Below are 19,917 nucleotides of genomic sequence, written 5' to 3' on the forward strand. Positions count from 1 at the left end.
CGAAAACTGCCTACGACTAATTGATTTCGCCGCCTCCAAAAATATGGCCATTCGCAGCACCTACTTCCAACACAGCCTTCCGTATCGGTACACCAGGAGATCACCACTGCAGACAGAATCACAAATCGACCACGTTCTGACTGATGGACGGCACTTCTCCGACATTATCGTCGTCAGGACATATCACGCTAACATCGACTCTGACCACTATCTGGTGATGGTTGAACTGCGCCCTAAACTATCCGTCATCAACAATGTTCGGTACCGACGACCGCCACGGTACGCGACTGAAGCAACCTGGGGTGGCATTGTGCATATCGAATCGAATCACTCGATTCGTATGTTTTTGCATTCGTTTCGAAAAAATTGCGGCATTATGTATTTCGTTCGACTTCATTCAGTCGCAGTACAAGATTTCGAATGGTGCTGTACTAGCTCAATCGAGTATGTTCTGTCAAACGTAATGTAAACAGAGAGAATAAGAGATAGCTGTCTCCGTGTTTAGTATGCCGCCCGCTGAAGAGACAACCTCCAGCGCATGGCGAATGTGAGTAAACAGAGAGAATAAGAGTAATTTCATCTGCGTGTAGCATGTTGCCTGTTGGAAAGGCATCCTTCAGGGCATGAATTGGCAGTTAATTTATAAACAAGCAAATTGTGCTCAATGACTATAAAAAGAATTATTATTTATTGAGCAGTTGCAACCGATTAAAACATTATGCCGATACGATTCATTTCATTTCATTTATTTAGTTAACATCTAAACAGATAACACTGAATCAACAATTTGACGCCACAATGCACGGTTCGAGGCCGCATCTCTCCATCCTCGGATACGCCCCACGCTCGCCAAGTCGTTCTGCACCTGGTCTGCCCATCTCGCTCGCTGCGCTCCACGCCGTCTCGTACCTGCCGGATCGGAAGCGAACACCATCTTTGCAGGGTTGCTGTCCGGCATTCTTGCAACATGTCCTGCCCATCGTACCCTTCCGGCTTTAGCTACCTTCTGGATACTGGGTTCGCCGTAGAGTTGGGCGAGCTCATGGTTCATTCTTCGCCGCCACACACCGTCTTCTTGCACACCGCCAAAGATGGTCCTAAGCACCTGTCTCTCGAATACTCCGAGTGCTTGCAAGTCCTCCTCGAGCATTGTCCATGTTTCATGTCCGTAGAGAACTACCGGTCTTATTAACGTCTTGTACATGACACATTTGGTGCGGTGGCGAATCTTTTCGACCGCAGTTTCTTCTGGAGCCCGTAGTAGGCCCGACTTCCACAGATGATGCGCCTTCGTATTTCACGACTAACGTTGTTGTCAGCCGTTAGCAAGGATCCGAGGTAGACGAATTCCTCGACCACCTCGAAGGTATCCCCGTCTATCGTAACACTGCTTCCCAGGCGGGCCCTGTCGCGCTCGGTTCCGCCCACAAGCATGTACTTTGTCTTTGACGCATTCACCACCAGTCCAACTTTTGTTGCTTCACGTTTCAGGCGGGTGTACAGTTCTGCCACCTTTGCAAATGTTCGGCCGACAATGTCCATGTCATCCGCGAAGCCATATATTGTACGATACGATATATTTTGTAAATTGAGATATTGTTACGACACAAATTATAAGTTTTATGTTTATTCGAGTTTATGCCACAGGTCCAATTTTGAGCTAAATAATTTAAAGCTAAAGAAGGATTCGACAATAAATTACTTTGATGTTTCCATGTGTTTTAGTTAAATGCACTTGGGTTATCTCTACCGCGATTTTTTCTCAACTATTTTTACGTACACACGAATATACACACGTTTTTACGCAGATTTTCCCCATCGATTTTTTACGCGGTTTATCGAAAGATTTTAGTTGAAGTTGTTTTTACGCGGATCTCGGGATAATTAGATATTGCATATTGTCTGGAAACTATAAAAGTAGGTATACTAATGACATTCTTTCCTTCAAGATACAATAATGAAACATTTATTCTCTTCCCGTAGAGAAATAATAACAAATATAATTAAAAACTTTCAGCAAGAAATGACTCTCGAACAACATTCGAAAGCTATAAAGGTGACGAGTGTTTTTCATTCGACTTGAGTCGTTTTCCAGTGTGCTATCGAGTATCCATAATGCCAAAACATCTCGTTATTCTTGTACCTCCTCGAGCATACTCGAACGATGAGTCGTTTTCGAGATCGAATCGAAAGCCGTAATGCCAAACATGTTCGACTCGATAGAATTACGTTCGAATCGAGATGCGCAATGCCACCCCTGATGTCGCCACTGTTTATGCGCAACATCTCGAGGCAGCGTTGCCGGAAGAGGGTGAGCTCGATAAGGCCCCCCTTGGGGTCTGCTGAAAAACAGTTAAAGCCATTAACGACGCAGCGGAGAACAACGTAAGGTATATGGGACGAAGTCGACGGAACGATTGGTTCGACGAAGAGTGCAGACAGATTCTGGAGGAGAAGGACACAGCTGGAGTGTGAGAACTTTCGAGCGATCACCATCCTTAATGCCGCCTACAATCCCAGATCATCTTCCGTCGTCTGTCACCATTAGTGAATGAGTTCGTGGGAAGTTATCAAGCCGGGTTCGCTCGACAACGGACCAGATCTTTACTGTGCGGCAAATCCTTCAGAAATGCCGTGAATACCAGGTCCCAACGCACCATCTGTTCATTGATTTCAAGGCGGCATACTACAGTATAGACCGCGTAGAGCTATGAAAAATTATGGACGAGAACAGCTTCCCTGGGAAGCTTACCAGACAGATCAAAGCAACGATGGATGGTGTGCAAAACTGTGTGAAGATTTCGGGCGAACACTCCAGTTCGTTCGAATCGCGCCGGAGACTAAGACAAGGTGATGGACTTTCGTGCCTGTTGTTCAACATTGCGCTAGAAGGTGTCATGCGGAGAGTCGGGTGTAACAGCCGGGGTTCGATTTTCAACAGATCCAGTCAATTTATTTGTTTAGCGGATGACATGGATATTGTTGGCTCAACATTTGCAAAGGTGGCAGAACTGTACACCCGCCTGAAACATGAAGCAACAAAAGTTGGACTGGTGGTGAATACATCGAAGACAAAGTACATGCTTGTGGGCGGAACCGAGCGCGACAGGGCCACCTGGGAAGCAATATTACGATAGACGGTGATACCTTCGAAGTGGTCGAGGAATTCGTCTACCTTGGATCTTTGCTAACGGCTGATAACATTGTTAGTCGTGAAATACGAAGGCAGGCGCATCATCTGTGGAAGTCGGGCCTACTACGGGATCCAGAAGAAACTGCGGTCGAAAAAGATTCGCCACCGCACCAAATGTGTTATGTACAAGACGCTGATAAGACCGGTAGTCCTCTACGGACACGAAACATGGAAATGCTCGAGGAGGACTTGCAAGCACTCGGAGTATTCAAGAGACGGGTGCTTTAGACCATCTTTGGCGGCGTGCAAGAAGACGGTATGTGGCGGCGAAGAATGAACCGCGAGCTCGCCCAGCTCTACGGCGAACCCAGTATCCAGAAGGTAGCTAAAGCCGGAAGGGTACGATGGGTAGGACATGTTGCAAGAATGCCGGACAGCAACCCTGCAAAGATGGTGTTCTCTTTCGATCCGGCAGGTACGAGACGACGTGGAGCACAGCGAGCAAGGTGGGCAGACGAGGTGCAAAACGACTGGGCGAGCGTGGGGCGCATTCGAGGATAGAGAGATGCGGCCTCGAACCGTGTATTGTGGCGTAAAATTGTTGATTCAGTGTTATATGTTTAGATGTAAACTAAATAAATGAATGAACAGCAATAAATATGTTCAACCGATGCGTAATAGGCTAAGATTTGAGCAATATACCACAAAGCTTATATGTATTCTACTTCAAAAAGTTTTTTTTTTATCTAACATGATAGAAAATCGGTTCAAAAACGAGATTATATCTGTTCAGAAACATCATAAAATCAGGGGTAGACAGAAACGTGTCACATTTCAAAAACAAACTCCCAGAACTTCACTACTTATCATCTAGGTATATTTTTATTGACGTTCGTGTGCTCTTTCGAACGAAAGTTGATACCTTGATACATATTCTCGTTTACATCAGCAAAATCAAATAAGGAAATGATTCGAATAAAAAGGATTCCTTCGAAAGTATCGGCCCGTAAACAAAAGTACGGGAGGTTAATCTTATCACTGAACACCTATCATTCTGAACACCCTTCTGCAGGAAAACTTCAGCGTTGCTTGTCGTTTCTCTCAACAAAATTGTATTCATTTAAGTTCAATTTTCCATTCTAAATGTTTACGCGACAGCCACCATGTAGTCGCGCACATAGACAGCATGCAATGAGCTTCTCAAAGCGCACGTACCTAATAAAACCAATGCATGCATGCATGCTTTGGGGATGCATCAAAGCTCAGCACCTCACCACCAACTGCAACTGCATCCTAATCCAAGCAGGCAAGGCGATTCTTCCTCTTCCCTCATCGCAAGAGATCGCAAGCTCGCATCCATCACATCAACAAGGCGATATTTACAAACAAACTTTCTCTCGTTCCTCTCTGTTGCCTATGATCGGCCACCCGACTCTCTTCAATCTGCGCGCAGCCGGCTTCCTTGTGGATTTGTCTTGCATTTCGAATACGAATCACATGTGCGGCGCACGACGACGACACAGAAGCAAAAGGAACCAATGCGAAAGAATGTACGCAGAGCCCGACCCTACATCACTGGTGCGCCTGTACCCGATATTTTTGGTATAGGTAAAGGGACGCAAAAAGCTCGCAGTACAAATTGTCTCTGTGTGCCGGCTTTCATGCATCAGAGCCGTCGCCAAGTGGGGTGGTAAAGAAGGAGAAGAAGGAAGAAAAGGGATCGCGGTGCGCGATCAGCTTGTCTTGATGCCTGCCTGCTTGTGTATCAAAACGATCCCGACAAGGACTCGAAACGGTCAGAAGTCTCTCGGACGGCAAACGGTACGGTTGTTTTGCTTCTCTTGTTTTCTGTGCGAGGATATTTACTGCCTTTCTACTGAGTTAAAAGTGTTTGAACAAATTTATTTACTGAAGAAGATTGCAGATGTTGATCTTGATGAAGAATCAAAGACGACGGTGATGGTGATGATTGCATAAAAAGAGCCCTGGACTTATTAGCGAAGATAGTGAAAAGGATTTATAAGAATTCCAGCTGTTTAAGTGGAAATACTGGAAGTGTTGAACGGACTTAGGGGTGGGTCAGACGATTGGATTTTTTGGCGGAAAACCCTGTGAATAGAAACAACACAGCAAAGGTAACGGTATTGTTGTGTACATATTGCGAAGTGTTATAAATAACGGAACGTTTAGTGCGAAACAATGGCTCACAATGTGGATCTGGTGTGTAAGGAGATTATCTACGACGAAGTGGACAGTCAGTTTGCCGAACCGGACCCGACAATGGTTGCGGACGTTCGGGTCATTCAGAACTTGATCGGTTTGGAGCGGCTGACGATACCTTCGTGCAACTATTTCGGCTCGGTGCAGCAAGACATAAAGCCGAATATGCGCAAGATTGTCACTACATGGATGCTGGAGGTGAGTTGAACGCGATAGAGTAGGGACAATTATTGATGATTTCTGGTAGGTTTGCAAAGGTGATTCTAACCGTTTGTTGGTCGTTTGTGTTTGACCAGGTATGCGACGAGCAGAAGTGCGAGGAACAGACTTTCCCGCTGGCGGTCAACTTTTTCGATCGGTTCCTCTGCGCATGCCCAATCGATCGCTACCACCTGCAACTGCTGGGATGCTGTGCCCTGCTGCTGGCCTCCAAGATTCGTCAGTGCCATCCGCTAACGGTGGACGTGCTCAGTGCCTACACCGACCATGCCGTCTCGCCGGATCAGATCAGGGTAAGTGCTATTGTTCGCTTTGCTTGAAGATATATTTGGGAGGGCAGGGGCGGAGTCTATGATGTCTCATTGCAAACGACGATGAAAAGGTTCGCGATCTTGAACTTGATCCCATCTTCCTGCTTTCATTCGGTTTGATAGACGAAAAAGAAAATGTAAGAGTAGAAGGGATGCCGTCTTCTAAAAACGTGGGCACGGAAGCGTGTAACCCTTCATATTACAGCTCCGTAGAAGACGACAGCAATACGGCTAATTTACCACTGCTCGAAATCTTCGTTTCAAATGTTTGCCCATTGTCATTGTACTTGAACACCCGGATCGCTTCCGGGACCTAGCGAAGCTACCTGTCAGGTCAAGTGTTATGGAATCTTCCAAATGGAAAACCACAAACCACATCTCCTTTGTTTCGGTCCCGCGACGACTGTGTCTGGAAGGGTGCACGTTCGGAAGGAAGTAATTAACGCAAGAAAGGGGTCCGTTCTCTGCTCTGTCGATTCGCCCGCGTAGTAGGCCGTGCCACCCGCATTCTGTCAGTTCGTCGAATTGACAGCCCGATCCTTCGGTCGTTTTGCCAAAAAACCTCCGCAATATTCCCACAAATCACAATACCGCCCGAAATGGGTCTTAATTGGTCCGCACGGTCGCCACAGCCTAATCCATCATCTTGAGTGGAACTTTCGGCTAAACGCAGGCAGCCCGTAATCCGATATCAATCAAATCCAATTAACTGCACAATTTCGCTACGGTGTGGACGCGTCGCATCAGCGCAGACACAATTGACCCCCATGTCGATTTGAAACGGAGCGAAAAGCATCCACTAACAGCGAATTGTCAGAAGCAAGTTTCCATAATCAGTCGCCACCGCTGTCGTCGCCGTCGTCTACTCTAATCCGCATTATCTCCAAGCGCCGAAATTCGATATCGAAAAGTGGTCATCTTTTGCTTCGCATTCGCACCGGACAGGACCACCATCAGCCATTTAAAAACCACCCGAATGGAAATACAAAAACCTCGGCGAACACAAAATTCAAGAATGAAATCAAGAAAACACTCGAATTCTTGGCCTTTCCCTTCATCCCGAGCACCGACAATTTCCATGGAATTCTGATCCTGAAAAATGAGTTTACAACTTTTTCACACGTTTCATTATTCAATCGTTTGTTGTTGTTTTTTGCATCGACTATGAAGCAATAAAAGGCCTCGCAACCCCCGAGTTCTTTAATGGACTCGGAATACTTTCAAAACATTTCCACGCATCATCTCTCCGAGTGTCTCTCTTTCCCCTGAAGCTCCGAATCCCACAGTTTTTCGGGTCCATTGTCGGCCGCCGGACCGATCGTCAATGCAGTGCAGACGAGAGGACCTTTTATGATTTCCGAGAAGTTTACCAAAGGAATGCCATTCTTTGGTTTTATTATTTGAACTGTTGAATGTTCTCGACGCAATTTGGCCGCTCACTGTTGACCCTGGCCAGGTCCGTTCAGAACGTGAGATGTGACCGTAGAATTATATTGGCGGCGGTGCGCAGCGGCAACGACGCATCATCATTAATCAAAGCAGGCGGCGTTAACATTTTTCTTCGCGCACCGCGGTTTTAGCGCCTCTCTCGTCTTGTCCTGCGTCAAAGGCAGCAACCCGGGAGCTGTCAGCGTTCGCCGCCCGGGCGCTAAGACCCGCTTACACGAGATCTGCAAAATCATTCCTTCGACCAAAATCGCTGAAAAGTATCAGTTTCTTTCGTTTCTTTTTTGTTTCGGGATCGAGACATTGCAGGTATAAAAATTTATCGCCTTGTTTTGCTTGATGCTTTTTACGAGATCCTTAAACATATTTTTCGGAGAGATGAGAAATGGTCTCGGGCGGGTTCCCACACGGAAGAAAGACGGGTTACGGGAAAATGGCGTTCGGGTGCAAAGGGATCCCACCGCCACCGTCGTCGTCATTGATTGCAATTTTATACAAATTAACATCCGGATCAGAATCCGGAATTAAGGGATGAAATTGTTCCTCATCACCGCTCATGAATAATAAAATATGTAAGAGGACCCGCGCGCTAGGGCCCTGCCAAGGAAACAGGGTCAAGATTTAAAAGCAAACATCTTTGTAACCGAAATTTCTACCCTGTTTGGCAGATGCGAGATCCGTTCCTTGTCTACTGATGGGACAGGGCACAACCGTTGAGAAGATATTAATCAAACGAGGGACCCGGGTCCTAACCTCAGGATGCACAGCGGACCAGGGTCCGCACGGCATCAAGGGGAAGATGCGTGCATTTGCACACATCACAATAATGACGTAATTTTGCGGTTGGTCACAAATTAATCGCATCCGTCTCAACGGACCCCTCTTGGATGCGCCGTTACCTGAACAAATGATCGATATTTCGTGCGGCAATATTGCGTTGACATAACCTCGCTGCAATTGAGCCCCCGAAAGGGAACTTGGTATAGGGTTTGCCGTTTCTAACGGTTTCACATGCAAACGGTTGCTGGTCGTGTGGCTTTTTCATTAAGATCGAAGATTATCGCGCGATCCTTGTTCGACTGATCGCCGGGTGGCCAACCGGCAAATTTATGCGCATTCGAAATTGTACCGCACGCGCCACCTATGAATATCATTACCAACTTATTAACATCGCCCCCTAATCCACCCTTTTTTTTGTCCGTTCTATCAACTCCATTACAGAGCTGGGAGCTTCTGATGATCAGCAAACTGGAGTGGAACATCACCGCCGTGACGGCGTTCGACTACGTCGATCAGATCCTGGAACGTGTCAAGTGGGGATCGGACGACTCGCGGCTTCGGGAGCACGCGCACACTCTGATCCACGTCTGCAGCACCGGTAAGTTTCGAATTGCGTTTCTTTATAGTCTCAACTGTCATCCGCAAGACATCTGTCGAGCAAATATTGCGACCCATTTCAATGAGCCAATTAGCAGTCCCTTCATTCGGCTGTTAACCCCGAATTTAACGTTTGGATTAGATACATGTGAACCTTTTATTTGCCGGTTGGACTTAATCGATCTGCTTCTCAAGTTTTTATCATTTTCTACACTAATGAACGAGTACCAAAAACATAATCAAATATAGCCAGCCATGTGTGCTACGCCGGCCGCAGAGCGATGACACCCGTTAATCATGCGGCGGCTATCAGGTCGACGTGCGCCGACTGCCCAAAACGTCCGTAGCCTTGGGACGAATCCCAGACGGCGGCTCCACCAAGGACAACTTTTTTTTTGCTCGCCGTCTGTTGCTCTTTTACCTGTTGGTTTGCTTTGTTTTGGTTTTTCTTCTCGCTTCATCACATTTCAGTTTTCTCGGCTACTTCGATCGCGAAAGCAAAAACGCGGGGATCTGCGATCCAAACTGTGCCGAAATGTGACATTTTTTGTGTGTCGGAACTCCAACACTCTATCGGAATGAAGCTTGGATAGTCGTTAGCAGACTTTTCCGGTGAAAAAAAGGGAAAGTGCGAAGGCATGCACGCGGGGCATTTAAACGGCAGTCCCCCTGGTTTTTTGAGCATTGCGTACTTTTCGGATTTAAGAAGGGGTTTTATTTTTCGTTTGAACGGTTGTGCGTTCGCGACGTTGGCGCGAGAAGGGTTGTTTCCTGCTCGGTTTATCGAACAAATTCAACCCTCATCGCGCCGCGACGGCGCACTCGATGCATTCGTAATTTAAAAGGAACGTGAATTGTCAAAAGCCACTCGCGAAGCGGTTTTAGACTCCGTGACCCTGAAAAGTTTTTTTTCGTTGCTATTGAAAAGTAATTACAACGAAGAGAAGCGGATTTGTAATGATTTTCATAATTTGAATGGAATAAGGAAAACATTCTCGGAACTTATACGTGGGGACATGGACCCAGGCCCCACAAACACATTTGATTCAAAACCAACACATAGGGACACATTCGGAGGCCTCCTGCCGGCTGAATCCAAGCGTTGTTACAACCCACACTGAACAAAACACATAGAAGTTATCCGTATGCAAATTCATTAACTTGTGTAGACCTCTCGCTTGGTTTAAAAGCAAAACTTTGTGGTCACAATAATGCCATGCATACTACATTATTTGAGTGAGGAACATTTTTGCAATGCATCAGACTCGACATAATTACAAAACGGACTTCAACTGAACCGTCTTTGTTTACATCCACCTTCGCATATCCTCTTCCACTCTCGTATGGGCAACTGTAGGAACAAAACCCAACAGGAAAACGATAAATCTTGTCCGAATCTTCTTGCATATATATTGGAATCGGATGCAAGCTGACCGCTACTGATGGGATGTGCGTGAGAAGCGAATTCGGTTCCCACACCGAACCGAAAAAGTTTCGCATTTCTGTTATTTGAAAAAAGCGAAGAAAAATCTTTAGGAAAAACAGAAACGACGCAGTAGGCGCAGTCTCCGCTTGTTGGTAAACAACGCTAACGTATCAACAGGTCCCGAATACGAACCAAGCAGCATTGCTGCACCCAAGTGCATAAACGCAAAACATCTGCTACCATCCATCCATCCATCCATTGTCCTCGTCCTCGGGTTTTTGTTTCCATCGCGTTGCTGTTGAATCGCGTCGTCTTTTTGGTCGAGCGAGTTATCAAACATCTGCGCCTGGTTCGAATGGTTGTGCAGGGTCATTATTTTGAATCCTGTTGGAATATCCTGTCGCTGTTGGTACAGGTTGCACCCGCCCGCATCCCTTTGGATCCTTTATATTTTCCTTTTTTTTTTCCTTTCATTCCTCAACTCAAAAAGAGTAGAACAATTTTGAATCGTGGCAGGTGCTAACCCGCGAGCAACTGTTGCCCCTCATGAAGACGAATATTACGTGTTTTATAACGAACCAAACGTCATTCTAATTGACGTTTGGCTCCGTGGACTGGATGTGTTTAATTCCAACCAGACGCTATCGCAACACCTCGATCAAACGGAAATTTATGTTAATTTCCGGTTTCACCCTCACGCGAATTGAAGTCACTCTCTCCGTCACCGGTGCCGACCGGACACTTGTTGAGTGGACCCTCTTTTCTGACAGCAGCAAGAACGCGGGGGTTGCCGCATAGCGCAATCGTAGTAGCACGCGACACAACACCAACCACTGTCTCGCGGTATGGGACTTTCTGATTGGACGATTCGATGCACCGCTGGATAGTGCGCTATAAATCAATGAAAACGGGAATCGCGCTCGCTCATAATCGAGAAATGAGTGAGCATGTGCGACCGAACGCGCGGGTCCAGGTGCAATCGAATGGCACCTTTAGACAGTTAAAAAAACACCTTGATGATGCAAGGGAGGTGACCGGTCTTTGTTTACATTCTGAAGATGTGTCAATGTGCACCGGTTACGTTGTAAAACCGCCACCGTCTTTAAGTAAACGAAAGCGTGCTGATAGCAACCCAAGCCGTCAAGTCCCCCACCTTCAGCTGACGAGTCGATAAAGCGATAACAGTCACTTGATTCGATAGGGGCGCTCGCAACGAAGCAGCCATGCAAAATCTTCAACCTCCTTCGCCGTCACTTTCGTCGTCTTCGAACGCAATGAATGAAAACACATCTGCCGAGTAGTTCGATTCCCTTCCGCTGTCCTTCGTCTCCAGACGAATCCAACGAACAAACTCCAAACAAACGTCGTCGAATTCTCCTATAAGGATACTCGCCCGAAGCGAATACTCGAATGTGCGTTCCAACACTGGCACAGCATTTTCGATCGCTCCTTTGTGCCCATTCCGAAAAACTTCACGCTAAATTGTGCTCGGCGTTCGCACACAGGGGAGAGCAAATCCTTGGAGGAACCCTGCCAGGGTTGCGCCGAACGTCGGCGGAGCAGCACAGCAGCACACCTCGGTTGGTCACCATTCCCCTCCGGATCGAGCGATACTCATTTAGACTATTCAACAGAAATCCAAGTTCAATGCTCTTCGCTTCGATGGTGGCGAAACGAGTCCTTGAAGGACCCTGCAATTTTTGCATGCTCATTTTCTATTGTTGCCACCGTCTGGAGACGATTCGGGAAGATTCCGGTTTTGCGAAGCCATTGTTCGCAGCAGAGGACCCCAACTGTCTCCGATTGAAGCAAGTCATGAAATTTGGCAAAACAGATCCGAGGAAATCCGGCAACTCATCAAAAGTGGCAGTTACTGGAAGAAAACGGGTTCAGGATTTATCACCCAGGGGAGCGGATCACCGCACGATCAATAAATTAATTACTGCGATACACCTTGTTTTGGGTTTCCAGGCTTATGCGCTGAAGGGATGTTGTCAACCCCTGTAACGGGGCTTTATCTATCCGCCAGCGGGACAACGGGTTTCAATTAATAAATCTTGCTGCTAAGAACCAGTTCCTAGCTAGCGAAGGGAACCCTTTTGTAATTAGACGAGCGAGCGGCGGCGCATCCACTTCATCATTTCGATTGTCTGGCTTAATCCCTTCCTTTTACTGTCTTGTCCTCGAGAAACGGGGCGAGCTGCGCAAACTTCCCGGATCGTAAATTTTGCAAGCACAAAAGACGATGCAGTTCCCACCACGAAAGCACACAAAACATCATCGACCAACGCAATCAATTTCGGTTTTGGTTTACGACTTCTTAGAAGAGTCCTTGTTGATCAAATTGTTGAGATTTTTTTTCGGAAAAATTTCTCTTTTTACGAGCTTTCCCCCTATCGATCGGGCCCTGCTTTGATGATAAGCCAAATCGAAACTAATAGTGCCTGAATCTCGTTTTTACGAGCAGGGAGCGAGGATCGTAAAAAATAACTGCAATGAGCTCTCGCAGAGGAAGCTGAATCATTATCCTTGCATCGAGCTTCATTTTGGGCGATAAAAAACGGGCAAATCATTGCCCGGTCATGTCGCATGTAACTGTCTCCGTTTGGGATTTTTTTTAATTCCAAACCCGTCACCACCATCCCGAAGACGGTTGGCATCAGAAGTTGATATTAGAAATCACACCTGGCTGATTCCCCCTTCGATTTGATTTTCCAGTCCTGTTTTCGGAAATCTTGAAATCGGATCAGGCGACAATGCGTCGACGAGGGGACTTTTGTACCCTCTCCTCTGCCGCGGCCTGTTCGTTCGGCTGCTTGACTTGGCTTTGATTGCTTTGATTTCCTCATCCCCCGAAGTACCCGAAAATTACCGAGAGCCCTTCATTATTTAGCAAGACGCACGTATTCTTGGTCGCATCGCAGCCCATACGTGACGGAAACGGCAAAAATGACGTAAAGTCGCGTGCAGCTTGCACAATTGCACCTTTTGCTCGTGGCGCAAGGCCTGCTTCGTTATTTTTTTATGGCTCCTTCGATGTGACTCATTACGCACGTGCCCGTTCGGACCCACCGCTCCGCGTCCATCCGAATGTAGGCAGTTAAAATTATTAACGCGAAGCGATCTCCATAGCCGTCGATCGCGGTTGCACCTGACGGGGTGCCTCGTGCCCGGTTTCGGAACGTTCGCCGCATCATCATCAGGATAATCGATGGAAACATATTCCAGAGAAGACGGAATGAGCACGAGAAAACTCGTTTTACCGATCTAAAAGTGGAGGCACATTTAATTAGGGACCCCGGCGTCGTCTGTTTCTTTGTTCTTAGCCCGTTTGAAGGAATTTGACAGCATTTTGTTTACAAATGCGTTCGCTGTCCGAGCGCGCACTGTTTGCATAATTTTTGTTCAGGGTAGAGTCCAACATATGGCGTCAGTTGTTTCGTCTTCCTTCCGTTGGAGTGAACTGCTTTCTAAGAATATCCATCAATGACGGTGCGGCGTTTTACGTTTATGTTTATGCTAATTTGCAACACGGACTCGAGTCCTTTATTAGACACATGCGTGCCACCCGTAGCCTGTTTGGCCTCCGGCGTCATCAACTCAAGCAGCGGAAAATTTAGGGGCTGAAAATCCGATGCAGCATCTCGAATCGGTTCAATAGCAATATTTATAAATAGCATAATTTCGCCCCGAAGGCGAGACGCCCATTCGGTACGGTTAATCGAAGCCTCTCAAAACCGACCGGCATTGATATTCAAATCCGATGCCGTTAGTGTTTTCTTATTAGCATAGGTTATGACTCTCGCAATAAATAAATAACCCTTCTCTCAGTGATTTCCCGGCTCGTCGTCGACCCCAAATACTGCAAAATCTTTGCAGCGGAATTCCAACCGACAAAATTACCCTTCGGTGGTCCTTTTTTTCGATCTTTTCGTATTCTACGAAGCACATCTTCTTGGCACTTTCTTCTGGAAGGGTCCAACCGAAATGTCTGCCTGCAAGGCTTTTAGTTTTGCCATTCAAGCGTTGCTAAACACTTCGTTAGACACACACATACAGGCCGAGAGAAAAGTGATTTAAATCTTTGCCAACCCCTAAATTGGCAGTTTTTTCCTTGTGCCGGTTTTCCGTTCCTTTACCAAATTTAATCCTATGAGTAGCATTATTTGGTCAGAGGTGGATTAGCAAGCCGATGAGCAAATTTTGACTAATGATTTTTGTTCAGTGCAGAAACGTTCTTCTTAAGTAACTTTTGTTGAAAACGAATCTCTGTTGCGAGAAAGCGTTTCACCAATTTCACCAAAAGGCATGTATTTACTTGTTTGCTAATTACACATCATGTTGTCCATTCGGAAACGCGTGCTGTGCATAAATTTAATTTTAAAAAACATCTAATATGATGAATAGCCGCATAGTCAAACACCCAAGAAACGTTTCGGATCCAGTTGGATTCCGATGCATTCGAATAACGAAACCGAGCAGCTGCCCCGATCATCATCAGTCCACCTTTCCAGCAAGAACGATCGCCCGCAGAGTTCGATTTCTTATTTTGCTCAGTCGGTCGCTCCTTATTTCCTATAGCGTGATAAGGATTCGTCCTCTTCGTCATCAATGGGCCGCATCGGGGGAAGGATCCTTTGTGTCATGGCACCCCACTCAATCCAAAAGGAACAAGAACAAGCCAGGTGGTGAAACCGTTGCAGGCAGTTTTCCTTCAGCACAGAATTTATCGACCTGGAAAACCGTCTCCTAATAAGAAAGGGCCATTGTCGTCCGTCTCTTCCCTGCTCCTTGCGATCGAAACCGAGCGATAACTGTTGCCTCGCTTTGTTGTATAATGCGAAGGAACGCATCAGCGACGTTGACGACATCAACAGGAAGGAAGGAAGAGGAGGTTCCCCGAATGGTGCAAATGACACCATGTTGCGTCGCCGCCGCCGCCACCACCGCCCTATATTCACCCGTGTGGATCAAAGAAAGTGCCTTCAAGTTTCAAACCCTCAACAAACGAATACAATTATTAAATGTGTAACCCGCGCGTGATCGGTTGTAAGACGCCATCTGCCGTGGCTTGAGGATTGCATTTTTTTACATGCTAATCACTCCCGTTTCGTAATTACACGATCCTCCTTCTGACGAGTGCAATCCTTCGAACAACTGTCGTTCTTCGGAACTCTGAACCTCTTCTTCGGAACAACGAACCCTTCTACGAAATTTAAATATCGCCTCCTTCTAACATCGTATTTTAAACTCCTCCGAGGCCGAAACGATTTTTCTAATTCGCAGACCGCAAATGTGGACCTTTAATTTCGCATTTTATCTCGCAACAACATTCGCCTTGTTCGGCATAAACGAACTTTACAACTTCCTGCCGCAACCGCGACGAAAGCTGCGGCTGCTGCACCAGCAGCAGCATCTGCAGTCCGTGTTAAGGATAATAGCCCTCCTTGCCTCGATTGGAAAGAGAGAACAACGACCACAACAACTGACGAGCGCGCACTCGGCATTGGACGAACGTTCGACAGGTGTATTGCGCGCGGTTTTTAACCATCCCGACGAAGATCCTTGAGATAAAGCAACGGATTACGAACCAGAGGAAGAGAGCGAGAACTCTGAGACGTTGAACCGCGCGGCGCGATCGCGAAGAGAAGACAACGAATGCGACGACGCAACTGTACTCCAATTCTCGCGGCCGAAGACCGCGTGGTCCGATCGATGGAGATGACGATCGGTCCGACGCAAGGTGCAACGTGATTGCACGAACGTCTCGCCTTGGCTCTCTTTTGTGCAGTTTTTTTTAGCCTCACTTTTCAAAATTGTTTATAAACACAAAACCAGTAGGCCATGTGTTTGCGCGATTTGCGGATGGGTTCCTTTGTTTGCGTTTTTTTCGCTGCTGCAAGATGACTCGCAGCTTGGACCTTTAAATTTCCCAATTGGCAGTAAAAGTGGACCGGATAAAGGTTTCGCGTTCACAAAGCACCTGGTATCCGCTTCGACTCGTAAGACTAAACATCTTGCGTGCTCTTTTTGGATGCAATTTTGTTTTGTTCTTAAGATCAACAATGTTTTCATGTAAAGACTTCTCGAAGCATCTGGAATCCGATTGTGGGTTCTTTGGATTTCACTTTTCTGCCAGTTATTAGTCAGCTCGAAGGGTATGTGGTTCCTAACTTCATAAAACCTTTCAAAAATCCCAGTCTGACTACTGACCGCGAGAGCTAGTTGTTCGTATTTTCATCTACATCACTCGACACACATGATCCGATTTCCAAACGATCAGATTACCGTTTCCCGCCCGTTGCCATGGCGATCCTGCGGCGAAACGTCAAATTTGTGCAAACGTGCCGCCGCACCGCCTCCCTTGGAATGATCGCCATAAAAATCATGGCTCACTCCGATTATATGCCGCTTGCATGCACTAGTGCCATAAATTCAACCTTTCAGCGCAACGGCGTGGCAATTTGATACGATGTAGATGCGTTCCTCCGCCGTGGACCTTCTCTAAATAAACACCCCATTTTTTATGATCGTTATTTTTTCAACAAAAAAGCAAGTCCTTCTCATTTGCCATTGTTTGTTATTGGTGGCTATAAACTTGTAAATTTGTTGCATTATCTCCCGAAACCGGAAGAAACCTCAGAATAAAATATACACAATCGCCGCAATCCATTTTTATGTTTCGTCTTTTTGATTATTTTGACTCAAAAAAGTCCCGATTCGTCCTTTTTCCCTTACAGATCGTTGTTTAGATCTTTTCCTTCGTTCGTTTACCGCTGCAGTATCCTTACATTCGATCCAGGATGCGCACAGTTGCGTTGCAATTTGTCTCACCTCGGCTGCGCTCACCCAGAGCAAGGAGGTTGCAATTATTCTTCCAAGATTTTCCTTCGTTTCACATTAATCAATTTTATTTACCTGAACTTTTTCCTGTCCCCTTCGAAGTAAAGAAAATAAAAAAAGAGGGAGGAAAATAATTACAATTTCTTCCACTTCCGTTCGAACATTAATTGTCACACTCGCTCAATGAATATTGTTCGCCCTTCTTTGAACGCATTGCATAAAAAATGTAGACTAGGTGACAGTTGTGCAAATTCCATCCCTATTTCTAACCAAATAACAATTCTAACGAACTTCTTTTCTTCCCGCTTTCAGAAACCATCTTCATGCAGTTGGAACCCTCCCTGCTGGCGGCGGCCTGCATTGCCTCGGCTAGCCGCGGGCTCAACGTGTCCACCAAGATGGCCACCGGGTACGATCTGTGCCGGTTGACGTTCCACGATATCGGCAAAATCGATTTCATCGTCAAGATCATCGAAGAAATCGTCGCCAAGGAAATCGCCGACAAGCAGCAACAACAGCAGCAACAGCTGGCCGCCAGCAGTGCTGCCGGTGGCAGCTGCAAGGAACAGTACCAGCAAGCGCCCCAGAAAGTGGGCTCCTCGGGCGCTCCCGCCGATCAGACGTCGTCACAGCAGCAGCCCGAAACGCCCACCGATGTGCAGTTCATCTACTTCTAATCGTAGACGGATGGGCGGCTTACAACTAGTTAGGGGATTTTCCTGGTCGCTCAAGGCCGCTTCTCGCGGAAATGGGCACCAGGGAAAGCGTATTTTTTCTCTATTGTTTTGAGATATTTATCTGCCAAAATTTAAGCATGTTGTTAAGGAAGCGATTAGGAATGGGCGATACCGATACGATATATCGGGAATCGATATTTTCGCTCCGATTAATCGATATTTCGTATCGATTTTTTTAAGTTCGATATTTAACTGTATCGATTTTTTCTAGCGGATATCGGATTTCGATTTTTGAATTCCAAAATATAGCACATTAGGCTCAATCTATTAAAAACAACGAAACGGCGAAACTTTGATGTGCGATTCGATGACCTGAAATAAAAAATGTAAACTATCCTTGTTTTTTTTTTTGCTCGTGCTTTTAATTTTTTGGGCGTATCGATATATCGGAATATCGATGTTTCAACGCCGATATTTTTCGGCATCGATTTTTCGACAATAAAAACATCGATTCGGCAGTATCGATATTTTTCCGAAAAACGCCCATTCCTAGAAGCGATAGTTATTTTTCGATGGGAATGCAGACGCTATTCGTCATATGCCGCCCTTTGAATCAGGGCGATTTGATTGAAATGTCATCTTGTTGACTGATCAAAATTTCATATACATTTTTGTAAATATTTACACTGAAAAAATCCATCTTTCAGAATCTAGTTAATTTTTTACATAAAAAGAAAAAATCGTTCAGGTTCGTTCAAAAAAAGTTAAAAAAAAAACAAAACAAAACATGGTGCGAAAATAGTTTATCTACTGTTTATACTGTTTCTATTTTCTTATTTCTATAAGTTTAAGCCTACTTTCCCTATTGAAGCTTCTAGATTCTATACTGTTTACTTTTTCTTCGGATAAAAACGAAAAGTGTTCAACCTTTCCTAGTTTCTGCAGCATAACTTGAACCCGTAGCGTTTACGATTATCTGATAAGATTTCTCTCTTTTATACACGCGAGAAAGTTTGTTAAATTATTTATTTATATTAACCACTAAGACATCACACCCGTTCCTGCAAAACAGGAACTCTTGCGAAATTCCCACAGAAAAATCTCGAGTTTCGTGTGTACCTAAAATCGATTGTAAGCCATCTAGTGTTTATATTCAAATTAGTGCGTAGGGACCCCGCCAAAGATTTTTTTTTTCTAGGAAACTTACTGCCACCGAATTCAGCGAACTACACCGCAGCCATATCGATTCCCGTAAAACTAGCCTAACCGTAAAGATAAACTTCTCAAATCGATCTCATTCAAGCTAAGACGATTGTGGTATGGTAATTGTACAAAAATGGATGGTAACTGCGCGCGCGTAAGTGCCAGTCTACCTTAGCTACGTAAGGAAAACCAAAATTAAGACTGTGTACATATAGGGACTCTAACCTAACATTCAAAAGGGGAGACACGATTGCCTGCATTGAGAAAAGTGCTACTTAAACAAATGCAAATATTCAGCGAAAGCGAGGAAAAACGCATCCAGACAGAGATTTCGTTCCGGTTTCGTTTGTATTTGTTCTTTATTAATAATTGTTAATCTAGTCCTAAATAAGAGAAATTTATAACTAATTTATACCAAAACAGAACACAAATACGAGGAACTACTTATAGTATTCGAGAGAGGAAAATCGGTTTTGAAATAAATCAGGATTTTTTTGTTTCTAACGAAATTGATTAAACGACTTTTTTTTACAAACGTAAGATTATGAAGTTTCGGTGTTGATCGCGAGCTTTTATTTCCAACGATATACTCAAGTGACTGTACATAGGATTTTTTTTCCAGTCGTCGTTCAAGAAGAATCGTTTGATATATTTTGTCATCGTTTTATACTTTTAATTGAATCGTATAAATAAAGAGAACTCAAAATCAAGATGATCTAACAAGATTATTCATTCGAACGATATCCCTGCAAGAAATAATTGTCCACCATCTTCTTCTTCATTGGCATTACATTCCCCATTGAGACATTGCCGCCTCGCAGCTTAGTGTTCAGAAAGCACTTTTACAATTAATAACTGCAATATAATATACTCCATTCCAACAACGTGTAGTCTGTAAACCGTCTTTCACCTGAGCTGTGGAGGCACGCTTGCAGTCGTAATTGACGTGGCTACCAAAGGTGAGCTTATCGTCGATCATTACTCCCAAGAGTTTGATGGAGCGTTCAGAGGTTACCGCGCAGTTGCCTGCCCTCATCACCGCTTGTTGCTCCGACTTTCGGT

The 19,917-nt window shown here is 45.5% G+C and overlaps 2 protein-coding genes across 7 annotated transcripts in view; both read left to right on the forward strand.

The window, feature by feature from the left end:
- LOC134226558 (sodium-dependent transporter bedraggled-like) overlaps positions 1 to 19,917 on the forward strand; it is an 822,794-nt gene that overhangs the window by 593,003 nt on the left and 209,874 nt on the right. The window lies entirely within an intron of this gene.
- On the forward strand, positions 4,895 to 17,933 carry LOC134226551 (G1/S-specific cyclin-D3-like). 2 transcript variants are annotated; one of them, XM_062707398.1, is made up of 5 exons: positions 4,895 to 5,268; positions 5,324 to 5,551; positions 5,650 to 5,865; positions 8,551 to 8,707; positions 17,288 to 17,933. In XM_062707398.1, the coding sequence occupies exons 2-5, from the start codon at positions 5,333 to 5,335 to the stop codon at positions 17,650 to 17,652; spliced, it is 957 nt and encodes a 318-aa protein (XP_062563382.1). In that variant the 5' UTR covers positions 4,895 to 5,268; positions 5,324 to 5,332; the 3' UTR covers positions 17,653 to 17,933. The 2 variants fall into 2 exon arrangements, with proteins under 2 accessions (XP_062563382.1, XP_062563381.1); XM_062707397.1 differs by having other exon boundaries at positions 4,896 to 5,551; positions 17,288 to 17,932.

The sequence above is a fragment of the Armigeres subalbatus genome, chromosome 3, assembly GCF_024139115.2.
Source record: "Armigeres subalbatus isolate Guangzhou_Male chromosome 3, GZ_Asu_2, whole genome shotgun sequence".
Lineage (NCBI taxonomy): Eukaryota > Metazoa > Arthropoda > Insecta > Diptera > Culicidae > Armigeres > Armigeres subalbatus.